The 27,123-nt window shown below is 47.3% G+C and overlaps 1 protein-coding gene across 4 annotated transcripts; it reads right to left on the bottom strand.

Annotated features, from left to right (window-relative positions):
* Nucleotides 1-1,075: 1,075 nt before the first annotated feature.
* LOC311530841 (uncharacterized protein) lies at nt 1,076-26,867 on the bottom strand. Of its 4 annotated transcripts, none has more exons than XM_084647790.1 (7): nt 25,552-26,867; nt 23,973-24,597; nt 17,957-18,100; nt 10,939-11,098; nt 10,452-10,527; nt 2,332-2,740; nt 1,076-1,745 (listed from the first exon to the last, which is right to left on the bottom strand). In XM_084647790.1, the coding sequence occupies exons 4-7, from the start codon at nt 11,064-11,066 to the stop codon at nt 1,606-1,608; spliced, it is 753 nt and encodes a 250-aa protein (XP_084503916.1). In that variant the 5' UTR covers nt 11,067-11,098; nt 17,957-18,100; nt 23,973-24,597; nt 25,552-26,867; the 3' UTR covers nt 1,076-1,605. The 4 variants fall into 4 exon arrangements, 3 of the variants coding, with proteins under 3 accessions (XP_084503916.1, XP_084503914.1, XP_084503915.1); XM_084647788.1 differs by having other exon boundaries at nt 17,983-18,100; XM_084647789.1 differs by lacking the exon at nt 17,957-18,100.
* Nucleotides 26,868-27,123: the final 256 nt, after the last annotated feature.

The raw sequence follows: 27,123 nt of genomic DNA, 5'->3' as shown, positions 1-27,123 counted from the left end.
GGATGGCATGCAGTCCTTCTGCACCGTCTGCTGCCAGCCAAAGATGTAAAAGATAGATGGAGTGGATCAAAACAAGAAATAGACCAGATTTGTTTTGTATTCATTTGCCTCCTCCCCTGTCTAGGGGACTCATTCCTCTAGGTCACACTGCAGTCACTCACAGAGAAGGTGCAGCAAGGTAAATCTAGCCATGTATCAATCAGAGGCCAGGCTAACCTCCTTGTTCCAATAAGAACAATAACTTAGGTGCACCATTTCTTATTGGAACCCTCCGTGAAGTCCTGCCTGAAATACTCCTTGATGTAAAGACACCCCCTTTGTTGATTTTAGCTCCCTGAAGCCAACCCTGTAAGCCATATCGTCAGTCGCCCCTCCCTCTGTCTGCCGTTGCTCTGACGATCATTCCGCATCTTTTATCTGTGCGGACGCGATACCAAGGCAAGCATGGAAGCCGCTCAGCTCACTTTGGCAATTAGGAGCACATTAAACACCACACGCATTATCCAGCAGTATATGCAGCACCAGAACCTGGCAAAGCGATACCGGGCGAGGAGGCGACGTCAGCGCGGTCACGTGAGTGATCAGGACATGGACACAGATTTCTCTGAAAGCATGGGCTCTGCCAGTGCATGCATCATGGTGCTAGTGGGGAAGGTTCATGCTGTGGAACGCCAATTCTGGGCTCGGGAAACAAGCACAGACTGGTGGGACCACATAGTGTTGCAGGTCAGTGTTCCCAGTGGCTGCGAAACTTTCGCATGCGTAAGGGCACTTTCATGGAACTTTGTGACTTGCTTTCCCCTGCCCTGAGGCACATGAATACCAAGATGAGAGCAGCCCTCACAGTTGAGAAGCGAGTGGCGATAGCCCTGTGGAAGCTTGCAACGCCAGACAGCGACCGGTCAGTTGGGAATCAATTTGGAGTGGGCAAATCTACTGTGGGGGCTGCTGTGATACAAGTAGCCCACGCAATCAAAGATCTGCTGATATCAAGGGTAGTGTCCCTGGGAAATGTGCAGGTCATAGTGGATGGCTTTGCTGCAGTGGGATTCCCTAACTGTGGTGGGGCCATAGACGGAACCCATATCCCTATCCTGGCACCGGAGCACCAAGCCGCTGAGTACATAAACCGCAAGGGGTACTTTTCAATAGTGCTGCAAGCTCTGGTGGATCACAAGGGACGTTTCACCAACATCAACGTGGGATGGAAAGGTACATGACGCTCACTTTAAGCACAGCACTTTAAAAGTTTACAACTTTAAAATGTATTGAATGACAGCCTTCTTTTTTTTGGGCAATCCTCTGTGGTGGAGTGGCTGGTTGGCCGGAGGCCCCCCCACTGCATTCTTGGGCATCTGGGTGTGGAGTCTATGGAACTTGGGGAGGAGGGCGGTTGGTTACACAGGGGCTGTAGTGGCAGTCTGTGCTCCAGCTGCCTTTGCTGCAGCTCAACCATACACTGGAGCATACTGGTTTGGCCCTCCAGCAGCCTCAGCATTGAATCCTGCCTCCTCTCATCACGCTGCCGCCACATTTGAGCTTCAGCCCTGTCTTCAGCCTGCCACCTCTCCTCCTGGTCATTTTGTGCTTTCCTGCACTCTGACATTATTTGCCTCCACGCATTCGTCTGTGCTCTGACAGCATGAGCTCGGAGAACATGTCATCGCGAGTGCATTTTTTTTTCTTTCTAAGCTTCACTAGCCTCTGGGAAGGAGAAGATCCTGTGATCATTGAAACACATGCAGCTGGTGGAGAAAAACAAAGGGACAGCGGTATTTAAAGACACATTTTATAAAACAGTGGCTACACTCTTTCAGGGTAAACCTTGCTGTTAACATTACATACATAGCACATGTGCTTTTGTTACAAGGTCGCATTTTGCCTCCCCCCACCGCGTGGCTATCCCCTCAACCTTCCCCCCTCCCTGTGGCTAACAGCGGGGAACATTTCTGTTTAGCCACAGGCAAACAGCCCAGCAGGAATGGGCTCCTCTGAGTGTCCCCTGAAGAAAAGCACTCTATTTCAACCAGGTGACCATGAATGATATCTCACTCTCCTGAGGATAACACAGAGAGATAAAGAACGGATGTTGTTTGAATTCCAGCAAACATACACTGCAATGCTTTGTTCTACAATGATTCCCGAGTACGTGTTACTGGCCTGGAGTGGTAAAGTGTCCTACCATGAAGGACGCAATAAGGCTGCCCTCCCCAGAAACCTTTTGCAAAGGCTTTAGGACTACATCTAGGAGAACCGCGAATGCCAGGGCAAAGTAATCCTTTCACATGCTTGCTTTTAAACCATGTATAGCATTTTAAAAGGTACACTCACCAGAGGTCCCTTCTCCGCCTGCTGGGTCCAGGAGGCAGCCTTGGGTGGGTTCGGGGGGTACTGGCTCCAGGTCCAGGGTGAGAAACAGTTCCTGGCTGTCGGGAAAATCGGTTTCTCCGCTTGCTTGCTGTGAGCTATCTACAACCTCCTCCTCATCATCATCTTCTTTATCCCCAAAACCTGCTTCCGTACTGCCTCCATCTCCATTGAAGGAGTCAAACAACACGGCTGGGGTAGTGGTGGCTGAACCCCCTAAAATGGCATGCAGCTCATCATAGAAGCGGCATGTTTGGGGCTCTGACCCGGAGCAGCCGTTCGCCTCTCTGGTTTTCTGGTAGGCTTGCCTCAGCTCCTTCAGTTTCACGCGGCACTGCTTTGGGTCCCTGTTATGGCCTCTGTCCTTCATGCCCTGGGAGATTTTGACAAAGGTTTTGGCATTTTGAAAACTGGAACGGAGTTCTGATAGCACGGATTCCTCTCCCCAAACAGCGATCAGATCCCGTACCTCCCGTTCGGTCCATGCTGGAGCTCTTTTGCGATTCTGGGACTCCATCATGGTCACCTCTGCTGATGAGCTCTGCATGGTCACCTGCAGCTTGCCACGCTGGCCAAACAGGAAATGAGATTCAAAAGTTCGCGGTTCTTTTCCTGTCTACCTGGCCAGTGCATCTGAGTTGAGAGTGCTGTCCAGAGCGGTCACAATGGAGCACTCTGGGATAGCTCCCGGAGGCCAATACCCTCAAATTGTGTCCACAGTACCCCAAATTCGAGCTGGCAAGGCCGATTTAGGCGCTAATCCACTTGTCAGGGGTGGAGTAAGGAAATCGATTTTAAGAGCCCTTTAAGTCGAAATAAAGGGCTTCATCGTGTGGACGGGTGCAGGTTTACATCGATTTAATGCTGCTAAATTCGACCTAAAGACCTAATGTAGACCAGGGCTTAGGGTTACCTAACTATGACAAGCCTTTTACCCTTTTCTGTCACGAACAATCTGCTTGTGCCTTCGGGGTTCTTACTCAGGAGCACAGTGACAGAAATCGCCCGGTGGCTTATTTTTCTGTAACCTTGGACCCTGTAGCCCAGGGTTTACCCCCTTGCCTATGCGCTGTAGCTGCTGCAGTGCGCCTGGTCGAGATGTCTGAGTCCCTTGTCCTCCGCTCTCCTCTCACTCTCATGGTTCCCCATTCTGTGGAAACTCTCCTTCTGCAACGCAACACTGCTCATCTCTCCTCTGCTCGCCTCACTAGGTATGAACTTTTTGCTGCTTTCAGCCTCACATATCACTATTAAGCGCTGCTCCCGGTTAAACCCTGCTACCCTCCTTCCTTTACCTAGTGATGGTGAACCCCATGACTGCCTTGCAACTGTCTCCACTATCACTGTCCCGCGCCCCGACCTTTCAGATGTACCTCTCCCTAACTCTGACCTCGTATTATTCACTGATGGGTCCTGTTATAGAAATGACCAAGGCCACCTTCTTGCAGGGTACGCTGTGGTCTCTCTCTCTGAGACCATAGAAGCTGCGCCCTTACCCTCTGTGACCTCTGCCCAGGTGGCTGAACTGATTGCTCTAACCCGTGCCTGCTTTCTAGCCGAGGGGCTCTCTGCCACTATTTTTACTGATTCTCGGTATGCCTTTGGGGTTGTGCATGACTTTGGCACCCTCTGGCAGGCTCGAGGTTTTCTTACCTCTGCTGGTACCCCTATCAAGAATGGCCCCTACATTGCCGCCTTCCTGTATGCAGTTTTACTACCATCTGCCTTGGCAATTGTTAAGTGTACTGGCCACTCAGCGGCAGACACCAAGGTGGCAAAAGGTAATGCACTTGCTGATGCTGCTGCAAAACATGCCGCCACTATAAAACCTTCACCAGAAGCGTTTCTTGGTCCCCTCTCTGTCTCTGTAACGCCACCATCCCTGTCTCATCTCGCTCAGCTCCAGGATTCTGCCCCAGAAACAGAAAGACTCCTGGAGTGCTTTGGGTTGCTCTTTGCATTCTGATTCCCTTTGGCGATCGCCCACCGGTACCTTTGTAGCCCCCCTCTCACTCTACCCATCTCTAGCCGCCCTGCTACATGGTGTTTCGCATGTCCGCAAGGAGGGGATGGTTTCTGCTATGAGTAAGGTGGAGTGGTGGGCTCCCCTTTTCAGCTCCTTTGCAACCTGCCACTGTGCCGCTTGTGTTACTTGTCAAAGCCACAATGTAGGCAAATCTGTAAAAGTAACACAAGGGTTCTGGGGTTTGCCTCAAGCACCTTTCCTACACTGTCAACTTGATTTTGTACAAATGCCAAAGTGTCAGAAATATGAATTCATTTTAGTTATAATATGTCTGTTTTCAGGTTGGATTGAAGCCTTTCCCTGTCGCAAAGCTGATTCATTGTCCGTTGCAAAATGTCTGTTAAACCACATTATCCCTACCAAGGGAATTCCTGCCACTTTGTCTAGTGACCAGGGAACATATTTTACTGGAAAAATTGTTCAACATCTAAACCAGGTATTACATGTCACCCACCTGTTGCACTGCCCTTACCATCCACAGAGTGCAGGGGCAGTTGAAAGGCGAAATGGTGTGCTTAAAAATAAGCTGGCAAAAATCTGTAGTTCCACAGGGTTAAACTGGCCAGCTGCTTTACCACTGGCCCTTATGGAAATTCGGTCATCCCCATCCCAGAGACACAAATTGAGTCCATTTGAAATCATCATGGGACGCCCTATGCGAACAATGGCTACTATTACCCCAGCCCCAGACCTAAACCTAACTCACAGCACGCTCCTCCAGTACTGCAAAGGGTTAATGCAAGCTGTGAGCTCCTTCCATTCGCAGGTGCGAGCAGCTTGGCCCACGGAACCCACCTCTGCTGCCTGTCACACTCTGAGCCTGGTGATTGGGTCTACCTGCGGCACCACCTTCGGAAGCACACCTTGGAACCCCGGTGGAAGGGTCCATACCAGATACTGCTCACCACCCAGACAGCAGTGAAATTATCCGGCATCGCTGCATGGAGCCACGCCTCACAGTGTAAGCCAGCACCACCTCAAGGGGACCAAGCACCTCTGCAAGACCACGCAGAACCAGCTTCAACCCCAGAAGACAAAGAGGAACAGCCGGCAATACCTTACAATCTGCGCTCTTGTAAGGGTTGCCAGAAGCAGAGGGTAAGCAGACAGCAGGACCCAACAAACAAGAAGCAGTAGCGAGCCTAGCGCCTGATGCCTGGTGGACATAAAACCGTGACTGCGGTTCCCTCGAAAGGGGTTGTCGGAACCAGAAAGGGTCCTGCTTCCAACATGTGTCCTTTGAGAAGCTTAATCCTCAGCTACTGTGTCCTGAGGGTCTGGGGAATCCAGAGTGACAGTGACAATCCTTTCATCCAACAACAGGTGCAGATAGCCCAGATCCTGAATATTTCTAATTGCTGGGTCTGCAGCCACATCCCAGCTCACTCACAAGCTAGTATCCCCACCATGGCAATCCCTTTGAATTCCTCAGAGCTTGCTGGAGAACCCTATCCACTTGAAAGGACATGGAAGGAAAATGACACTTGGGGGCTGGGAAAAACATATGTTCCTAAACTTATAAGTGTGGTGAAAGGAAAGGGCCACTGGTGCTGGGTGTGTAATGGGACAGGGCTGAATCTAGGGAGGAGCAGCTGTCTCCAATACATCGTGTCCCATGGTGTATGGGACTATTCAAACAAGGTTGGAGAATGGCGAACCGGGTATGGAAAGATAAACTTCCTCTCAACCTGGGATCAAACCAAAGATTCAATCTCTTGCTCCCCCTACAGCCTCCCTGAGAAAAACAGCACCATCTACAAATGTCATGTGAATGCTACCTCTTCTCCCAGTGAAAATCATCCTGTGCCCTTTGGGGGATACTATTCCTCCTTCGTAAATTCTTACATGTCAAAGGGTTGCAGTCAACCCTTCCCAGCTTTAATGGGACATCATTGGGTTTGTGGGGAAAATGCTTACACTGTGTTACCAGCAAATTGGTCAGGTATCTGTTATCCTGCTCAGCTTTTCCCACAATTCCGGGTGCTTCAATCCCTCCCACGAAATCAGGCGAAAAAGGAGGGACTTCCCAGATGCTAAATGGTATGTGGATAACATAAGCCCCCTAACTTGGGAAGAAGCTGTTGGCATTTCTTTAGTCCCAGTAGGGGGTGTAATCCACCATGCAAAAAGGCTTTTAAGGTTACAAGTGGTGGTTGAGATCATGGCCAATGAAACAGGAGAGAGCTTAAAAGCTCTAGCCAAAGAAGCAGGAGCGGTCCAACAAGTGGCCCTCCAAAACCGTCGGGCATTAGATATAATACTGGCAGCCAAAGGAGGGACCTGTGCTCTAATTGGAACAGAATGCTGTGTATACATACCTGATAATACTAATGAGGTAATAAATCGTGCTAGCCATCTGGAGCAAATTGCATACCTTCCCCACGAAGAACCAAGTTCCTTGTGGAAATGGATAAGTAACTTATTCAATTTCTCTAGTCTGGGAAACTGGTTGTTTCAAGGAATCCTGACTATCCTATTTGGAATTCTAATAATCTTTGTGTGTTTTCAATTGATTTCTTGTTGTATCCAAAACTGCACAAGACACACCATCCATCAGGTTACCCCTAACCAGAGTGCTAATCTAATGTTGTTAAATGTCACCAGTGAAAGTAATGAAAAAGAACGATTGATGTATGGAATCCAGTAAGTCATTGGTCATGGGCGTAGCCTTGACCAAAAGGGGGGATTGTGGAAGTATAACATTGTATAAGTATAACATTGTATAAGGGGACATGCTGGATACATTGTATATGAGAGGGCATGCCAAAACATGTTACAAAGTATCTGAGGGAGCACACGTAGGGATAGTTAGCTTTTGAATGGAGAAGCAATTAAAATAGAGCCAGCACGTCTAAGAAGCAGGCATCAGAATGGAAGGTGTGAAGGGCAATTAGTTAAGTTAACTGGAAGCTGTTAAAGGAGATTGTTAAGGGTGGCAGGTAATTGAAGATACGTGACTGGTCTCAGGGATCTCGAAGGGTGGTGACTAAAATCTTTTTCTTCTTTTGTCTGTAACTTCCCTGTAACTTGTTCTCCAAAAAGCTGTATAAATTAAGAGACACAAGCCCCACTCGGGGGGCTAACTTCTAAATGTATTAGCAGAGCAGCTTTGCTAATAAAACAGAGTGGTCTGATAAATTGTGAGTCTGAGTCAAACTTTGACAGCATGAAGGGGCATATGAATGTTTACCATATCTGGCATGTAAATACCTTGCAACGCTGGCTACAAAAGTGCCATGGGAACGCCTGTTCTCACTTTCAGGTGACGTAAATAAGAAGCAGTCAGCAATATCTCCCGTAAATGTAAACAAACTTGTTTTTCTTAGCAATTGGCTGAGCAAGAAGTAGGACTGAGTAGACTTGTAGGCCCTAAAGTTTTACATGGTTTTGTTTTTGAGTGCAGTTATGTAACAAAAAATCTACATTTGTAAGTCACACTTTCACAATAGAGATTGCACTACAATACTTGTATGAAGTGAATAGAAAAATACTACTTTGTTTGTTTATCATTTTTACAGTGCCAATATTTTTAATCAAAAATAATATTAAGTGAACACTGTGCATCCGATGAAGTGAGCTGTAGCTCACGAAAGCTTATGCTCAAATAAATTTGTTAGTCTCTAAGGTGCCACAAGTACTCCTTTTCTTTTTACTGTACACTTTGTATTCTGTGTTATAATAGAAATCAATATATTTGAAAATGTAGAAAAACATCCAGAAATATTTAATAAATTTCAATTGGTATTCTATTGTTTAACAGTGTGATTAATTGCTATTAATTTTTTTAATCACAGTTAATTTTTTTGAGTTAATCGCCTGAGTTAACTGCGATTAATCTACCCCCCTAGAAAAAGCTGGTCAGGCGAGATCTGATAGCAGGATCCTGGGTGACATAAGTTAAAAAAGGTATGTGACCTCTTGGAAACTCTGAAACCATAAGAGGCACTGTCCTTGGCTCCATCCAAAGAACTTGAATCCTTAATCAATAGAATCTATTTTGGCAGTGCCTTATAGGGTGCCTGTATAAGATGACCCACTTTCTGGCCTAGGGTTTAATATCAGACTTCAGAATAGAGGGAGGCTTCCGGGCTCCAGTACCTCTTTTCTACTCCTGAGATATCAGAACCTCTTCCAGAAGCAGTTTCTGGTACAGAGTCTTATAGTCCCTTTAGAAAATGCTTATCACAGCCCTTAGCTGGGGTGCCTTCCCCAGGGCGTGAGAAACACTTGTCATGTCTATCTGAACCAGAGACCATCCAAGGTTAAGAGGAACACCTGCTAAACCCCACCTCACTCCCTCCCAGATAGGTTCATCATCTTGTGGAGGACACCAGGCAACCTAAGAACACCCAAAGTTTGGCAAGATCATTGCAAAATTAAAACAATTTTTTTCAGACACAATGCAACTATATTTAAAGCTGTTTTAAATAACATGATAAAAGAGAGAGGTGGTTTTTTGCTTCCTCCATCTATCCAAGAACAAAGAAGGGGGCAAGATATTTTTACTTCAATCTATGGAACATTGTAATCAGGTGCTCCTGCTCAAAAATGGTCCCAGGGCTAGGCAAGCAACTACTGCAGTGCGGTTCTGTAGAGGCCATGTCATGAAGGAGATTTTTTTTTTTATAAAATAAGCTTCAGGGCTTTGACAGAGTGGAAACCCTGGGCCCAAATCCCCACCGCCACCTCCTGTTTTTGAAGGTAGATTCAGGCTGGCTGGTTCTAATTAGGATCAAGACTGCTGACAATGCAGTTCCTATGGATATTTTCCACACTACACCACTCTGCAGCTCACACTGAGAATTGCCAGCCAAAGGAATTCCTGCAACTGTGGATTTCATGGAAGTTTAGCTTTAGTGTTTAAATAAACTTTAAAACCACAAGCCTCCATTCCCCCCCTTTCCTAGAAAAAGTGAATAATTAACTCTGCATCCTCTGTGACCTCCACGATAGTAATGCTAATGAGGTTACAGAGTAAATCTTCAGAGCACAGGACATAGTTGCACAATGGTACCTGGATAGAAGATTAAATGCCTGCAATACATTTCAGAAGAACACAGGCTACGTACATCCACCACTAAGGCTCAGGGCAAGAAGGCTGCATTGCACAAATTAGATGCAGAAAGACATTTCCAACAAACTATATGCAACTCTGAGAAGATCTGATATGGATAATGAGAACATTCACAGTTACATTAGCTAGGATTTAAACAGTTAGAAAGGAAATAAAACCCTGGTGTATAGGGGATGAGCTTACCTCTAACTGAAAAAAAAAAACAAACAAAAAACCACCAAACTTCAGTGAGCTGGATATTCCATTGTCCACCATGGTGTTTCTTGCACATGCCTCTGAATCATGCGGTTTCAGAGGTTACCAAATTAGCTGGCCACTGGTGTGACAATTCCTATGTCAATTAATATTAAGCTCCATAAACTGCATTTAAAAAGGGGAGTGTAGCAGAGTTAAGTTGGGGCCAATAGGCCTAGTGGGCAGGCCACACCTCAACAGTCTTCCAGTATTGGGATGGCCTTGCCTGGCAATCTGAGAGCCTAGTGGCCAAGTTATAGTCTCCCATCCGCTGATGTTCCCTGGGTTCCCCCAGTCAGTGGAGGGGGTAGGAGGGAAGGGTAGTCTTAGCCATACCATTGGGGTCTGTAAACCCCGTCACAGGGAGTGAGTTACAAAACCTACCATGAAGAGAATTTGTTTTAATCCAGGGAAGATACGTTTTTAGGGAAGGTGTAAATATTTCCAACAACATCAGGAACCCAAACATTGTATCAAGCTGTCTTCTTTCATATGCATCACACATCGATATCTACAGGTTTCAGAGTAGCAGCCGTGTTAGTCTGTATTTGCAAAAAGAAAAGGAGTACTTGTGGCACCTTAGAGACTAACAAATTTATTTGAGCATAAGCTTTCGTGAGCTACAGCTCACTTCATCGGATGCATTCAGTGGAAAGTACAGTAGGGAGATTTATATACACAGAGAACATGAAACAATGGGTGTTACCATACACACTGTAATGAGAGTGATCACTTAAGATGAGCTATTACCAGCAGGAGAGCAGCGGGCGGCGACCTTTTGTAGTGATAATCAAGGTGGGCCATTTCCAGCAGTTGACAAGAACATCTGAGGAACAGTGGGGGGTGGGGGAGGGAAATAAACATGGGAAAATAGTTTTACTTTGTGTAATGACCCATCCACTCCCAGTCTCTATTCAAGCCTAAGTTAATTGTATCCAGTTTGCAAATTAATTCCAATTCAGCAGTCTCTCATTGGAGTCTGTTTTTGAAGTTTTTTTGTTGAAGAATTGCAACTTTTAGATCTGTAATCGATTGACCAGATGCTCCGTTTCCCCATGTTTATTTCTCCCACCACCACCCCCAGCCATCTAGATTGTTCAGCCATCTAACTGCTGCATCATTGAGCACAGCAAGGTGGTGCAGTCCACCCTCCAATCGTCTAATTCTGCACTCCTCCACCATGGGTCTGATTGTCTGCATTGCTGCCCCACAGCCACGCTGTGAGGATTGGACTTACCCGTATTCCTGCATTGTGCCAGCCACTCTGGACGTTCCAATCAGCAGCCTGTTAAAGCATAGTCCAGGGACCGCATCCCAGGTTGCAAACAGGTAGATGAAAGTTAGGGCTTCAAAATTTGTCAGCATGCCTGTCTCTCTATCCCAGAGCTGCTGCCACTCTGCGAGGACATAAATGTTAGCCCTGAAATGCGGTTGTTCATCCAAAATGGGCAAGAGCAATACTGTATGTGCAACCCTTCCTGCCAACGCTGCATTGTAATTTTCACTTTACTGACACTCATTCAGGAAGCAATTAAAGGGCAGAGGGTATATTTTGGAGGCAAGTATCTGCCCACATTTTTGGGCAGTGAATGTTTGGCTGGGCTGAAGGTCAATAAGGGAAGTAGTTTTAAGGATTCTAATCTCAAAGAGAAGTGGAAAGTAAGAGCAAGACACACTGAATTGGTTACAATTCATGTTGATTTGTGGCCTCAAAGACTTCCTATGAACTATACCGAAGGCACTCTGGCCCCTTTGCTGAAATCACCTCCACCACTGCAGTTTTGAAGGCAGTGGCAACACTCACAGAAACTCTAGGTACCGTAAGACAGCTTGACTTGTATGCAATGGTCTTGTTGGGCTGCTAGAGCACAGATCTTGGGTAAAATTATCTAAATCACTTTTGAAAAGAGGACTAGGGTTCCTAAGACATTTAGGTGTTTAAACAAATTACCCTTGGCAACTATAAGAAGCTAGAGACTGTGTAACTTTACTTACACCCAAAACAAGATGTTCTCTTTTAATAGATATAGTGAACTAAAATTTGGCCCTTGCTTATATCAGTGAGGTGCCATGGATGGAACTGAGGGCAACATTTGAGGCCACGTATTCTCTGTAAGTGTGATATATAGAGGTACAAGGGGTGGGGCTGTTGAGGGGATGGGTTCTGTTTTGGGATCTCCACAACAGGCTTTTGCTCTGCTTGGGGGGGCTTATTTGATGCTATTCTGATTTTTATTTTTTCCAGGTTGAGCTGTAGGGACTGTGTTAATTCTTAATTGCACATGATTATTTAACACAGTATATGTCTAGCATGTGTATGTCTTCTACAGACTACCTTGCAGGGATGATAACATGGTTTTTCAGGTTTGAGGGCTTTCCTAGTATAAGTAGTTAGAGTTTAACATGAGTTTAAGCTCCCAGGCTCATCTAATTACTTATGCTAAACAATCTGTTCCACCTTGCATTTTGCTGTTATGCTGGGATTACCTTTCCTAGACCTGAAGAAGAACTCTGTGTGGCTCAGAAGCTTGTATCTCACCAACAGAAATTGGTCCAATAAAAGATATTACCTCACCCATCTAGGACAGGCTAGGAGACTGCATCTGTTCTTGTCAGATGTGATTCATCATGACACTTCATGCTGCCCTTGCCTCTGGGTTAGAACACTGTGTGACGGGGTGGATCAACCACACACTGGGCCAACGGGAACTGACCAATCACTGTGGGCCCAGGAGACCATGCCCCCTCACCCCTACTGTGCATGCTCCAAGTGGAGGAGACAGATAAAAGTAGGCAGCCCAGCTCAGGCAGGGCTGGCAGAGGAAAAGGAAAGACACATGTTGCAGAGGAACCTGTGATTCTCCAGGTCATTGGGACCATGGACCTGGACTACGCTGGGGACAACCAGCTGACCATGGAGACTGACTGGAACGCTGAGCTGCTGCCAGCCAAGGAGATGCCCGAGATTGGCCTTATGGTAGGAAGTGACCCAGAGAATGTATTAGAAGCCAATGTCTGAACCCTTAAGAGGGAATTTTCTGGTTCCTAGGGCCCTGGGTCAGAACCTGGTGGAGTAGGGTGGGCCCAGATTCCCCTACATCGCCCTGCAGTGCCACTAGGCATGGCTACTGGGGGCCCTAGCTAGAGACTGAGTGTTTGCTCTGTCCCACCCCAGGGGCTGCAGATTGTTTGCTCTGCCCTGCCCCAGGGGCTGCAAACTGATTAGTTACTCGACCCCACCAGGGTCCTTGAGTCCCTCATGGCAACTGTTTGACCCAACAGGGAATCCAGACGATTGTGTGACCAGGTGTACTACTAACCCCACAATGGGCCAGTGGAGGTGGCTGTGCTTGCTGCCCTCCCCCACCCCCACCTCCCCCACGCCCATGACACACTGCACTATACCTCACACTAGGGCTGATTCTGAAAATCCCTCTAAGCTATTGGCCCAGTATGGTGTTAAACAAAATGGCCAGATAAAAACATATTACACCAGCTCTCTGTACTCTACACTTGTGCCCTGTCCATTCCAGATCCATATCAAGGTCCTGGCCCTTATCTTTAAAGCCCTCAGTGAGCAAAGGGAGTTGTGCCATTTCTAGCGCCTGGAGCAAGACTGTACAGGTCTTTCCATAATGACAAAGTGCCCAAACAGCCCAGCTACATCTGCAGGAAATCAACCACACAGATAAGTCCCTCTTAAGGAGGTGGCTTAAACCAAGGAAGAAACCAAGGCCCCTTTTTCCAGCTAGTAAAGCTGTGGTGCTTGACTTTTGTATACGGCACCTAGATATACAACTGTTGTGTGCATTAAACAGAGAGATTTTTTCTTGTCATTCAGAGAGAGAAAAGAGACACTCAAGTTCAGGGAGAAAAAGAAAGAAGAGAGGGGTGTAATTATCCAGGTGAGCTCATTATATGACTTCATGAATGGGCATGACATTTCATGATTGCAGGAAGCTACTATTTATCACCGCTTATTTAGCAGCCAGGTCTAGCTGAGATTTTGGAGATTTTATTGTTACACTGTCAAACACGGAGAAGCTGAGATACCTCCAATGAGAGCATTAATCAGTATTGGTTCTAGAGTGTTGCTGACAGCAATGAGTGAACCTCAAAAGGTGTGGAGGTTCAGACTAGCATGGAAGAGTATGGACACTTCTCCACTGACCTGGGTCATGCTTAGTCTGTAATAAGAGTAATATACTGAGACTCAGTATTAAAGTAAAGAGCAGGCAGATTTATTAGATGCATCTAGTGTGACTAGTCATCTAGGGCCTAAAATTAACTAAAGTTCTAGTGTCCTGTGCCAGCACACATTAGGGCTTGTGCCAAACCTGCCTAATTCTTCAAAAGCTGTCTCTCCTGCAGTGTTCCCAAAGTCTCAGTGAGGAACACAGATGGGATCTTTCCAAAACATCATTTGTCCAAACTCTGAGGTTTCTGGTTGCCCATAGGGTCTTCAAAGAAAAATGGGACAGGAAAGATCTGAACTACTAATGGAAAACTCAAGCAGAAAAAAACCCCATCCTTTATGTAAATAAACAGAAATCTAGGCATGTGTTCATTATCCATCAGGATGAAGGAAAAAAAGGACACAAACCCAATTTCTTCTTTTTGTTTGTGTGTGTCAGTGTGGATCCCACAGTAGGTGCACAGATGCCTCATGTGCATGATGAGATTGAAGTCTTCTGAATAGCAGGGTCCATCAGGGCCATGCATGCACCTGACCTTCCTTGTGCTCCCATGTAAGGATGTGAAGGGTGGGACAGCCACAGCCCCTCACTTGATTTCGCTTAGTGCCTGTGGCAGTGAGACAGAACCCAGTAAGTGTCCGACCCACTTCTCTCTTGAGACACACTAAATCAGTTCTTTTTCAAACTATTAGGTGAAGAAATCTTATCTTCACACTTTCGTCTAAAGGACATTCCTTCTTAAAGAAGATGTGTGTGTGTGTGTGGGGAGGGGGAGGGGGCGGATTGATTGGCAATCCCCTTGTACACCTCCTTTACAATGGGGTGAGGTGCTTTGTGCCAACTGCCACCCTTCATGGCAGACTCCAAACCCTGCGACAGGCTGATCTCCATCAAGGACAGACACAGCTGATGTCTTTTCTGCCTAGGACAGGGCCATATCCCAGACAGGTGCTCTGTGTACAAGTCCTTCTCCTCCAGTACCCTAGAGCAGTCCATGTGGGTCACTTTGGACCCAGAGGTGACAGTTATGACCAGAGCAAGACTGGATAAACCAGCACTGGTCAGTGCTCCCTTGAGTGCACTTTTGACCACTCGGTTGGGCACTGGAAACAAGGCAAAGAGGACACCAACAGAGTTGACACCCAGCACCTAAACATGAGTGAAGTCCTTAGCATACAAGACCTCTGCACCAACAGCCTCGGCACTGACTGCCTTGGTAGTGACAGTCTTGGCACCAATTACCTCAGCACCGATAGCATCAGTGCCAATTATTCTGATTTCTATACGGGCTACCTTGACACCAGCACTTTGGGCATTAAGCCAGCAACTATGCCTGTTCAAAATGGGACTCTTGTAATTGGACCAAGCTTAAACATAGTTCTGAATCAAAGGGAAGTTCCAGAAGGAGGACTGTCAAGGTTCCTTCCCCACTCTGAACTCTAGGGTACAGATGTGGGGACCTGCATGAAAAACCCCCTAAGCTTATTTTTACCAGCTTAGGTTAATACTTCCCCAAGGTACAAACTATTTTACCTTTTGCCCTTGGACTTTATTGCTGCCACCACCAAGCATCTAACAAATATTTAACCGGGAAAGAGCCCACTTGGAAATGTCTTTCTCCCCAAAATCCTCCCAAACCCTACACCCCCTTTCCTGGGGAAGGCTTGATAAAAATCCTCACCAATTTGCATAGGTGAACACAGACCCAAACCCTTGGATCTTAAGAACAATGAAAAAGCAATCAGGTTCTTAAAAGAAGAATTTTAATTGAAGAAAAAAAGTAAAAGAATCACCTCTGTAAAATCAGGATGGTAAATACCTTACAGGGTAATCAGATTCAAAACATAGAGAATCCCTCTAGGCAAAACCTCAAGTTACAAAAAGATACAAAAACAGGAATATCCATTCCATTTAGCACAGCTTAATTTATCAGCCATTTAAACAAAACAGAATCTAACTCATATCTAGCTAGATTACTTATTAAGTTCTAAGACTCCATTCCTGTTCTGTCCCCGGCAAAAGCATCACACAGACAGAGAGAGCCTTTGTTTCTCCCCCCCTCCCCCGCCCCCTCCAGCTTTGAAAGTATCTTGTCTCCTCATTAGTCATTTTGGTCAGGTGCCAGCGAGGTTATCCTAGCTTCTTAACCCTTTACAGGTGAAAGGGTTTTTCCTCTGGCCAGGAGGACTTTAAAGGTGTTTACCATTCCCTTTATATTTATGACAAGGACATAATACATCATTCCTTTAAGGGCAAAGCCCCACAGCAGTTGGGCAAAGCAAGAAACCCAGCACCTATACTGGTACCATGATGGAGTTGAGCAAGGACCTGAGGTATCCATATAACCTCAAAAGATTATCCTTATATCAAAAAGTCAACCAGCACCAGATCTGGCACTGACTCCATACCACCCGTCCATGCCACCCTTTGAAGAGTAGATAAACTCCTCCTTGCTGAGACTGAGCACAGATTCTTCTTCCTTGCCATTAGAATATGACCCTTAGGAGGGTTCCAGGGAGGCCCCATTCAGAGCACCACCCCAACTTGCATGGGATTGACTCTGAGCCCAGCCAGTCTCAAACAGGCCAGTACCTGTACGGCATGCCACATGGACCATAGTGGCCTTACTGGGGAGTGTGCTACCTTGTTTTGAGGAGCAGCTCAACTTCCCATGCACCTAGGAAGAGAAGATCCCAATTCCCAGTTTCTTCACTTGCTAAGCCACCCACAACTGAACCAGACATGGGCCCAGAGGAGGAGGAGACAACAGAGGGACGACTACGACAACCCCTGTTTCTACCCAAAAATTCTCCTCACTGCTGGACAAGGCAGTAACACCAGCACCCACCCACCCTTGCAATGGATGACTTTGAGCCACTTTAGAATCCCACTCCTTATTAATGAAAGGATTCTAGAACTGGCCACAGCACTGCAGCCCCCAGCCACTTGTCTTTCCACCTCCAAGTGGGTGGAAGAAAGGTATCAGGTGCCTCTGAAATCCTTCAAGCTCTTTTACACCCACCCAAACCCAGGGTCCTTGGTCGTCCCTGCAGTGGAACAGACATCAAAGCTTACTAAAGGCACTCCTGAGGACAAGGACCGTAAGAATTTAGACCTGTTTGGATGCAAGGGATATTCTTCAGCCTCAGTGCAGCTTTGGGTGACAATTATACCAGGTATTATTCAGCCAGTATAATCACCTCATGTGGGACAGAGTCACTCCTTCCTTTCAAAAATCCCACTAGAGTACAGGGATGAAATGAAGGAGAACATCAAGCAGGGGCAGATTGTCATGAGAATGTCACTGCAGTGCAGCCATGGATGCCTTTGATATGGCTACAAGGTTGATGACCACAGCTGTCACAATGAGCCAGGCCTTGTGGCTGTAGGTATTGGACATACCACACAAGTGCATGTCAAGTGCAAGACATGATAGACAACCTGCCTTTCAAGGTGATGGAGCCCTTCAGCCAGGAGGACAGGTGAAGCTCTACATTCCCGCAAGGGCTACATTATGGCCTCTATTACCTACTGAAAGCCCCCGAAGTATCAGCCCCAATAAAGGCAAAGGATGCCTTTCTACTCCTGGGGCTGACAGACAGAGTGCCAGCAAAGGAAGAAACTACATACTCCAGGGGGCTCTCATCTTCTACCTCTTTAGCAAACACAAGACACTCTCAGAGGTAGCAAATTTGACAGGAGCATTGAGAGTCACACTGGAGCTTGCCCTCACCTTTGGGAACCATCTTGCCCCATTCCCTTAGGCCTGGACAGCTATCACAGTTGACAAACAGGCATTAGATATCATTGCTTACGATCATGCTCTACATTTCCATTCACAAACCCCTATCTGCCTGTCCCTCTACTGGGACCCTTCTCACGAGAGTCTGTTACAAAAAGAAGAGGCCTCATCGCTTTGTCTAGGAGCCACTGAAGAGATATGACAGCAGTTCAGGGGGAAAGGTTTCTCATGCTGATATTTCCTCATCCAGAAAAAGAAAGGAGTTTTTGTCCTGTCCTAGGGCTGGGGAAACTGAACACATACTGTGCATATATCACCTTAGATTCAGGATGGGAAGACTTGCCTCCATCATTCCATCTCTGCAGGCTCCAGACAGGTTTGTGGCTCTTGACTTGCAGGATGGTCCATATAGCCGTTCACTCTGCTGACAGGAAGTACCTGAGGTTCACAGGGCCACATCACTGCCAGGACAAGGTACTGCCATTAGGACTGCTCTCCTGAGGCATCCAAAGTGTCTTGCCTAGTGGTGGTATGGGCATTGCATGCCTCTGAAGATATTCACATCTACCCTCACTTAGATAATAGACTGATCAGGGCAGGTCCCAGCAGAGACAGCAAAGTGTCCAGAATATGCTCATTTTCTGTTCGCCCAGCTGGGCCTTTGTTGAAATACAAAAATAGACTCTCATCCCATTACAGACAATAATGCTCATAGCAACCCTAATAATCTCTAGGTCCGTGAGAGCATACCTTCCTGAAGACAGTTTCCTGTCAATGCTGTTGCTAGTGCTTGGGATAGAATCAGACCCTACTACAATGGTATGGAAGTGACTGGAGCTGCTATGCTGTGTGTGCGTGCATGCATGTAAGTGACACTGTTTGCCGGACTTCACCTGTGACTGCTACAACTCTAGCTTGGGTCGGTCTATTCCCCAGAAAAATACCCAATGGACAAGGAGGGCATGGTCCCTCCTCATCTTGTCACAGAACTGAGTTGGTGGAAGGAACCCAGAAACGTGCATGGAAGGGTACTATTTGGTGCACCTTCCTCAACAAAACCTGTTAGAAGCACACCTGGGCCATGTAAAAATGCAGGGGACTTGGTCCCCAGAGGACATCTAGCTCCACATCAATGTTCTGGAGTTCAGAGCAATCACGCAAGCCTCCCTGGCTTTCCTACTCATTCTTCTGTACAGTTTCTGTGATGCCTATTGTATCATTATCTTCATTTAATACCAGGCACTCAAGTTCACCCATCGTAGTATTTAGACTGGTTGTATTTGTATACAAGCATTTATAAAATTTGTTAATATTTAGTGGTCTGCCTTCATGTGATGCAATTGAATGGGTCTTTTTTGTGTTTGACTGTTTCTTTTGAGTTCCTACCTGAACTTTCTCAACTTCTGTCCTCTCCTCTTTACTGGGATATATATAAATCCTCCCCTAAAGGATGTCTCTGTCCAAACTGTGTGCTCCTCTTCACCTGTCAGTTTTTCCCCAGCCCTTAGTTTGAAAATTCCTCTATGACCTTTTTAATTTTATATGCCAGCAATCTGGCTCTGTTTTGGTTTAGGGTCTGATCTGGAAATAAATATAAAATCTCTGCTGATAAAATTTGGAAATCACACAAAAAATAGCAGACAAGTAAATAATTATGAGAATAAAGCAATCTGGATTCTGGATAAACTGGGCCCAGTCAAACAAAATTAGTTTTAATACGGCCAAATGCAAGGCTGTACATTTTGGAACAAGGAATGTAGATCATACCGACAGAATGGGGGGACTGTATCCTGGAAAGCAGAGACTCTGAAAAGGATTTAGGACAAGCAACTGACCATTAGCTCCCAGTGTTAATGTGGTCGTTGGATGTATAAAGAGGGGGAAAATGAATAGAAGTACAGACAGGATTTTACCTCTATATATGTCTTTGGTGAGACTAATACTGAAATATTGGGTCCAATTCTGACATCCACATTTTAAAAAGATCTTGAAAAATTGGAGAGGGTGTAAAAAAGAGCCACAAAAATGATTCAAGGGCTGAAAAAAAATGCCTTCCAGAAAGAGACATAAAGAGCTCAGTCTGTTTAGTTTATTAAAAAGAAGACTGAGCGGTGACTTGATCACTCTGCATAAGTAGAGAAAATATTGGGTGCCGAAGGGCTCTTTGATCTAGCAAAGAAATGCAGAACAAGAACCAATGGCTGGAAGCTGAAGCTGGACAAATTCAAGTTAGAAATAAGGCACAAATGTTTAACAGTGAGGATGATCAACCATTGGAACAAACTACCCATGAGAAGTGGTGAATTCTCCATCTCTTGGTGTCTCAGATCAAGACTGGATGCTACCCCATATGCTTTCTCATGGAAGTAGTTGCCACAGGGATGTTTTGAGGCTGTGAATGGGAGAGGCGGTGCCCACCAGACAATCACTGTAGTAGGGTGTGGGCCATGCTACAAACTGCTGCCTTCAGTAAAGCTGGTGAAAATTCCCTTTGTCGGGCTGTGTGATGTGTAGGTCACAATATTATTTAATTTAGATACAAACCTGGATCCAATCCCTGCATTCTGGGCAAGTTTAGTTCCTAATTCAGATTCAAACTACGCAGCTGCTTTCCTTTTCCTGTAATGGGCCAAAACAAAACCAGAGAGCCAAGAACCCCCTAACTGTGGGGCTCTGATCCCTCTCTAATTTCAACAAAAATATATGTTTAAAAAAAGCAAATATTAATCAATTATTATTATTTTACAGTATGTGTTAGGCATTGTATAAACATAGTCCCTGCTCTAATGATTTTACAATCTAAATAGATGAGAGAGGAAATTGAGGCACGAAGATTTACCCAAGTTGATCAGTGGCAGAACTAGTAATAGCCCCTACATTTCTACTCCTCGCTGTCTTTTATCCACTGGAATACACTCTCTCTGAGGCTAGAGAGAATAATATGATGCTAAGGGCTTGGCTACACTTGTGAGTTACAGTGCAATAAAGGAGTCCCGGGCGCACTAGCTCACTACCCGTCCACACTGGCAAGGCATGTAGAGCGCTCTGACTCCACGGCTACAGCACTGCTGGTACTCCACCTTGGCGAGTGGAATAATGTTTGCTGCGCTTCACTGGAGCGCCGCAGCACCAGTGTGAACAAGGTGTTGCTTTACTGCGCTCTGATGAACCTCTGGAAACGTCCCATAATCCCCTTAAGTCAAGTGGCAATTGTTTGGAATTGGCTGTAGGAATGCGGATATGCCCTTTGAAAGCTCCGTTTCTGACAGCTGGCTGCTTATCTGCTCCGAGACAAAGCAACCATTACTGTGGAATGCTGTGTGTGAGAGAGAGGCGGGGGAGAGGGGGGTCTACTGCTGTCTGAATTTACAAGACAGCATGCTGATATGCTCTCAGGCCCCCCAAAACCCACTCTCTCTCCCCCCACATACACACAACACACTCCCTGTCACACTCCACCCTCTCCCCGCCCATTTGAAAAGCATGTTGCAGCCACTTGCATGCTGGGATAGCTGCCCATAATTCAGCGCACTCAATGCCGCTGCAAGTGCCGCAAATGTGGCCACACCAGTGCGCTTGCAGCTGTCAGTGTGAACAGACTGCAGCGCTTTCCCTACTGTGCTCTACGAAAGCGGGTTTAACTCAAAGAGCTCTACATCTGCAAGTGCAGTCTGGCAGCTTTCGCTACACTCTTAAGGTATGTCTACACTACGAAATTAGGTCGAATTTATAGAAGTCGATTTTTTAGAAAGTGATTTTATACAGTCGATTGTGTGTGTCCCCACTTAAAACCATTAAGACCATTAAGTCAATGGAGTGTGTCCACAGTACTGAGGCTAGTATCAACTTCCAGAGTGTTGCACTGTGGGTAGCTATCCCACAGTTCCCGCAGTCTCCACCGCCCATTGGAATTCTGGGTTGAGATCCGAATGCCTGATGGGCAAAAAACATTGTTCTGGGTGGTTCTGGGTACATGTCATCAGGTCCTCCCCCTTTCTCCCTCCCTTCCTCCCTCCGTGAAAGCAACGGCCGACAATCGTTTCGCGCCTCTTTCCGTGCGGGCACCATATTGCTGTCAGCATCGTCATCCACCCGCCGCTTCTGCTGCCACTCTGCTCTCCTGCTCATGCCATACCACAGCAAGCATGGAGCCCGCTCAGATCATCGTGGCAGTTATGACTGTTCTAAACACCATGTGCATTATCCAGCAGTATATGCAGAACCAGAACCAGACCCTGCAAAAGCAGGTGAGTAGGTGACGGCAGCACAGTGAGGACAGTGATGAGGACATGGACACAGACTTCTCTCAAAGTACGGGCCCCGGCAATTTGCCCATTCTGGTGGCAATGGAGCAGGCTCATACTGTGGAATGCTGATTCTGGGCCCAGGAAGCAAGCACAGACTGGTGGGACCGCATAGTGTTGCAGGTCTGGGATGATTCCCAATGGCTGCGAAACTTTCACATGCATAAGGGCACTGTCATGGAACTTTGTGACTTGCTTTCCCCTGCCGTGAAACACAAGAATACCAGGATGAGAGCAACCCCCACAGTTCACAAGCAAGTGGTGATAGCCCTCTGGAAGCTTGCAACGCCAGACAGCTACTGGTCAGTCGGGAATCAATTTGGAGTGGGCAAATCTACTGTGGGGGCTGCTGTGATCCAAGTAGCCAACGCGATCACTGACCTGCTTCTATGAAGGATAGTGACTCTGGGAAATGTGCAGGTCATAGTGGATGGCTTTGCTGCAATGGGATTCCCTAACTGTGGTGGGGCAATAGATGGAACCCATATCCCTGTCTTGGCACCGGAGCACCAAGGCAGCCAGTACATAAACTGAAAGGGGTACTTTTCAATGGTGCTGCAAGCACTGGTGGATCACAAGGGACGTTTCACCAACATCAATGTGGGACGGCCGGGAAAGGTACATGACTCTCGCATCTTTAGGAACTCTGGTCTGTGGAAACAGCTGCAGCAAGGGACTTTTACTTTCCATACCAGAAAATAACTGTTAGGGATGTTGAAATGCCTATAGCTATCCTTGAGGACGCAGCCTACCCCTTAATGCCATGGCTCATGAAGCCATACACAGGCACCCTGGACAGTAGTCAGGAGCTATTCAACTATAAGCTGAGCAAGTGCAGAATGGTGGTAGAATGTGCATTTGGACATTTAAAAGTGCGCTGGCGCAGTTTACTGACTCGGTTAGACCTCAGCCAAACCAACATTCCCTTGTTATTACTGCTTTCTGTGCGCTCCACAATATCTGTGAGAGTAAGGGGGAGACGTTTATGGCAGGGTGGGAGGTTGAGGTAAATCGCCTGGCCACTGATTACGTGCAGCCAGACACCAGGGCAGTTAGAAGAGCACAGCAGGGTGCGGTGCGCATCAGAGAAGCTTTGAAAACCAGTTTCATGACAGGCCAGGCTACGGTGTGAAAGTTCTGTTTGTTTGTCCTTGATGGAAACCTGCCCCCTTGGTTCACTCTACTTCCCTGTAAGCCAACCGCCCTCCCCTCCCCTCCTCCCTTCGATCACCGCTTGCAGAGGCAATAAAGTCATTGTTGTTTCAAATTCATGCATTCTTCATTAATTCGTCACACAAATGGGGGGATAACTGCCAAGGCAGCCCAGGAGGAGAGGGGGAGGAGGGAAGCACCAGGTGGGGTGGTGGAGGAGGGGAGGACGGGAGGACGGAAGGACAAGGCCACACTGCACTTTAAAACTTATTGAATGCCAGCTTTCTGTTGCTTGGGCAGTCCTCTGGAGTGGAGTAGTTGGGTGCCCGGAGGCCCCCCACTGCGTTCTTGGGCATCTGGGTGAACTTGGGGAGGAGGGTGGTTGGTTACACAGGGGCTGCAGTGGCGGTCTGTGCTCCTGCTGTCTTTCCTGCACCTCAACCATATGCCAGAACATATCAGTTTGATCCTCCAGTAGCCTTAGCATTGCATCCTGCCTCCTCTCATCACGCTGACGCCACCTCTCTTCTTGCTCATCCCTCCTGTCCTCTCGCTCATCTCTCCTGTCCTCGCGTTCATTTTGTGCTTTCCTGGACTCTGACATTGTCTCCCTCAATGCATTGTGCTGGGCTCCTTCAGCATGGGAGGCCTGTTACCCGGGGTTCTTTCCACCCAAAGCTCTTGGTAACTTTTACTCTGTGTGAGGTGGTGTCAGGAAATAAATCAGGGAAGACACGGCCATCCGACCGATAGATGGCTGGCACAAACAGGACAACACAAGAGTGCTTTCACTTAAAGTTAAACTTTACGTAGTCTCAAGCACCTATACACACGTCCGCAACAGGTTAGTAAAACACCCCCAACCCTTGATAATTACCAAAGCTGAGTGTGGCTCTTGAGTGGCACAGCGGCAGCCCGTCTGCCAGTGGGAAACACAAGGTGCATCCAGAGAGAGGGTCCAATCCTGAAGAGTCCCACTACCTCAAACTTTTCCCCCTTATTTATACATTAGTAAAAGAATGACATGTCCCTTAAAGAAAACTTGTTAAGCAAGCAGTTCCAATGGGCAAGCAAGAGGCTCCTTCTGATTATCGATTAACCAGGTGTGGTTTTTTCCAGAGTTTGCAACCTTGAGGCCCCAATAGACATTTCTGGGGCATATCCTGCTCTTCTAAGATGCACGTATCAGCAACTTCAACACAATTCCTATCAGGAAGGATGCGGGGTCAAGCTGCCCTTTCTGTGGCACCCAAAAACCCCCCTCCCCTCCTGTCTTGGTTAAGCTAAGCCTGCTGACTTGGCTAATTTACAGTCTGCTGACTTGGCTGCTTTTAGCAATAAGCAATAAGTGGTTTCAGGCACTTTACTGGTTTGCCAAAGTCTCCCCGTACAGGCCTGCATGAGCTCAGAGAACATTTCATTGCAAGTGTGGTTTTTTCGGCTTCTAATCTTTGATAGCCTCTGGGACGGAGATGATATGTGGAGCAATGAAACATTTGCAGCTGCGGGAGGGAAAAAAGGGAAATTAGTCTTTAAAAAGAGACATTTTAGAGAACAATGGGTAGAATCTTTCACGGTGAACTAAGCTGTTAACATTACATAGCACATGTGCTTTCATTACAAGGTCGCATTTTGCCTCTTATATCGAAAGCCAGCCGGTATGGTGTGAGTGATCGGTGGGCAACAGGATTCGGCTTGTAGGCAGACAGGGTAAGCCACAGTCTTTTGGCTTCTTTAACCTTCCTAACATGTGGGAATGGCTTCAAACAGCAGCGTCCTCATTTCACATACGAAGCACCCGTTGGGCTGGCCCTTTAAAATGGGTTGGTCATTTGAAAGGAGGGGCTGCGATTTTCATGTTAACATGCAGCACAAACCCAACTAACCACACTCCCCCACCCTTCTCCCCACACACCCAATTCTCTGGGATGATCGCTTCACCCCTCTCTCCACCGCATGGGTAACAGCGGGGATGATTTCTGTTCAGCCACAGACAAACAGCCCAGCACGAACGGCCACCTCTGAATGTCCCCTTAATAAAATTCCCCTATTTCAACCCGGTGACCATGAATGATATCACACTCCTGAGGATAACAAAGAGAGATAAAGAACGGATGTTGCTTGAATGCCAGCAAACACCAGGACCACACACTGCCATGCTTTCTTATGCAATGATTCCAGACTATGTGCTGCTGGCCTGCCGTGGTAAAGTGTCCTACCATGGAGGACGGAATAAGGCTGCCCTCCCCAGAAACCTTTTGCAAAGGCTTTGGGAGTACATCCAGGAGAGCTTCATTGGGATGTGCCTGGAGGATTTCCGCTCCATCCCCAGATACGTTAACAGACCTTTCCAGTAGCTGTACTGGCCGCGAATGCATCCCAAGTCTTCAGGGCAGATTAATCATTAAATACGCTTGCTTTTAAACCGTGTATTATATTTACAAAGGTACACTCACCAGAGGTCCCTTCTCCACCTTCTAGGTCCGGGAGCCCACCTTCAGTGGGTTGGGAGGGTACTAGATCCAGGTTGAAAAACAGTTCCTCGCTGTCAGGGAAAAGGGTTTCTCCACTTGCTTGCTGTGCTTCAACCTCCTCCTCATCTTCCTCGTCCCCAATATCCGCATCCCTATTGCGTGAGAGTCCATTGACGGAGTCCATGCACAGGGCTGGGGTAGTTATAGGGGCACTCCCTAGAATGGCATGCAGCTCATCATAGAAGTGGCATGTCTGGGGCTCTGACCCGGAGCAGCCGTTTGACTCTCTGATTCTTTGGTAGGCTTGCCTGAGCTCCTTAAGTTTCACGCGGCACTGCTGCGGGTCCCTGTTATAGCCTCTGTCCTTCATGCCCTTGGAAATTTTTTCAAATATTTTGGCATTTCGTCTCTTCTCCCCACACAGCAATCAGATCCAGTACCTCCTATTCGGTCCATGCTGGAGCTCTTTTGCGATTGTGGGACTGCATAGTCACCTCTGCTGAAGAGCTCTGCATGGTCACCTGTGCTGATCAGCTCGCCACGCTGGCCAAACAGGAAATGAAATTCAAAAGTTCGCAGGGCTTTTCCTGTCTACCTGGCCAGTGCATCTGAATTGAGAGTGCTGTCCAGAGCGGTCACAATGGAGCACTCTGGGATAGCTCCCGGAGGCCAGTACCGTCAAAATGCGTCCGCACTACCCCAGATTGGACCCAGCAAGGTCGATTTCAGCGCTAATCCACTCGTCAGGGAGGAGTACAGAAACCGGTTTTAAGAGCTCTTAAAGTCAGAAAAAATGGCTTCGAATTTTGGACGGGTGCAGGGCTAAACCGATCTAACGCTGCTAAACTCGTAGTGTAGACCAGGGCTTAGAAGTAGCGCTGATTATGCTATATTGGCTGTAGCATATCTGCAGCTATAGCAGGTTGTACTGTGGTTCTCTGCGCCTTGCCCAGCTAAATAAGGCTCTATTGGGTCAAGCTGTGGATGGGAGTCGAACAGAAAGTGCGCGTGGCTCAAATAGAGGTAGTTCTTTTTGCTCTGTCAGGACTGAGTCGGGGTGCTGCTGCTGGAGGCAGCATAAAGCCTGAGAGCCTTTTCCTGTCGGGCATTACAGGGCCTGCAGTACCCATGACAAAGTCAGGGTCATTAGCACCACTGGCCTGGCCAAAGTCTAGTCACAGGGCCTCTTGGGTTCCCCTGCAGTGTCAGCTGGGCTCAGTGTTCTCATTGGCTTCCCTGGCCTGGTGTGTGAACCACAGGGTGACCAGATGTCCCGATTTTATAGGGACAGTCCCCACTTTTGGGTCTCTTTCTTCTCTAGGCTCCTATTACCCCCCACCCCCGGCCCAACTTTTCGCATTTGCTGCCTGGTCACCCTCGTTGCACAGTCCCACCCCGAGGCCAGGTGAGGCGCTCCCAGCGTGTGTCTGCCTCTCTCCAGGGCTGTGGGATCCTTAAGGACGAACGGGGTCGCTTGAAACTCGGCGGGCCGGATCCCCTCCGAGGAGGAGCTCCACGGCCTGGGGCGGGGGCTGCGCTGGGGCAGGCGGGGCG

Source organism: Lepidochelys olivacea (genome assembly GCF_965140295.1).
Source record: "Lepidochelys olivacea isolate rLepOli2 genome assembly, chromosome: 1".
Lineage (NCBI taxonomy): Eukaryota > Metazoa > Chordata > Testudines > Cheloniidae > Lepidochelys > Lepidochelys olivacea.
Note: the sequence above shows the minus strand (reverse complement) of the source record. Positions and strands in the feature narration are given on the sequence as shown.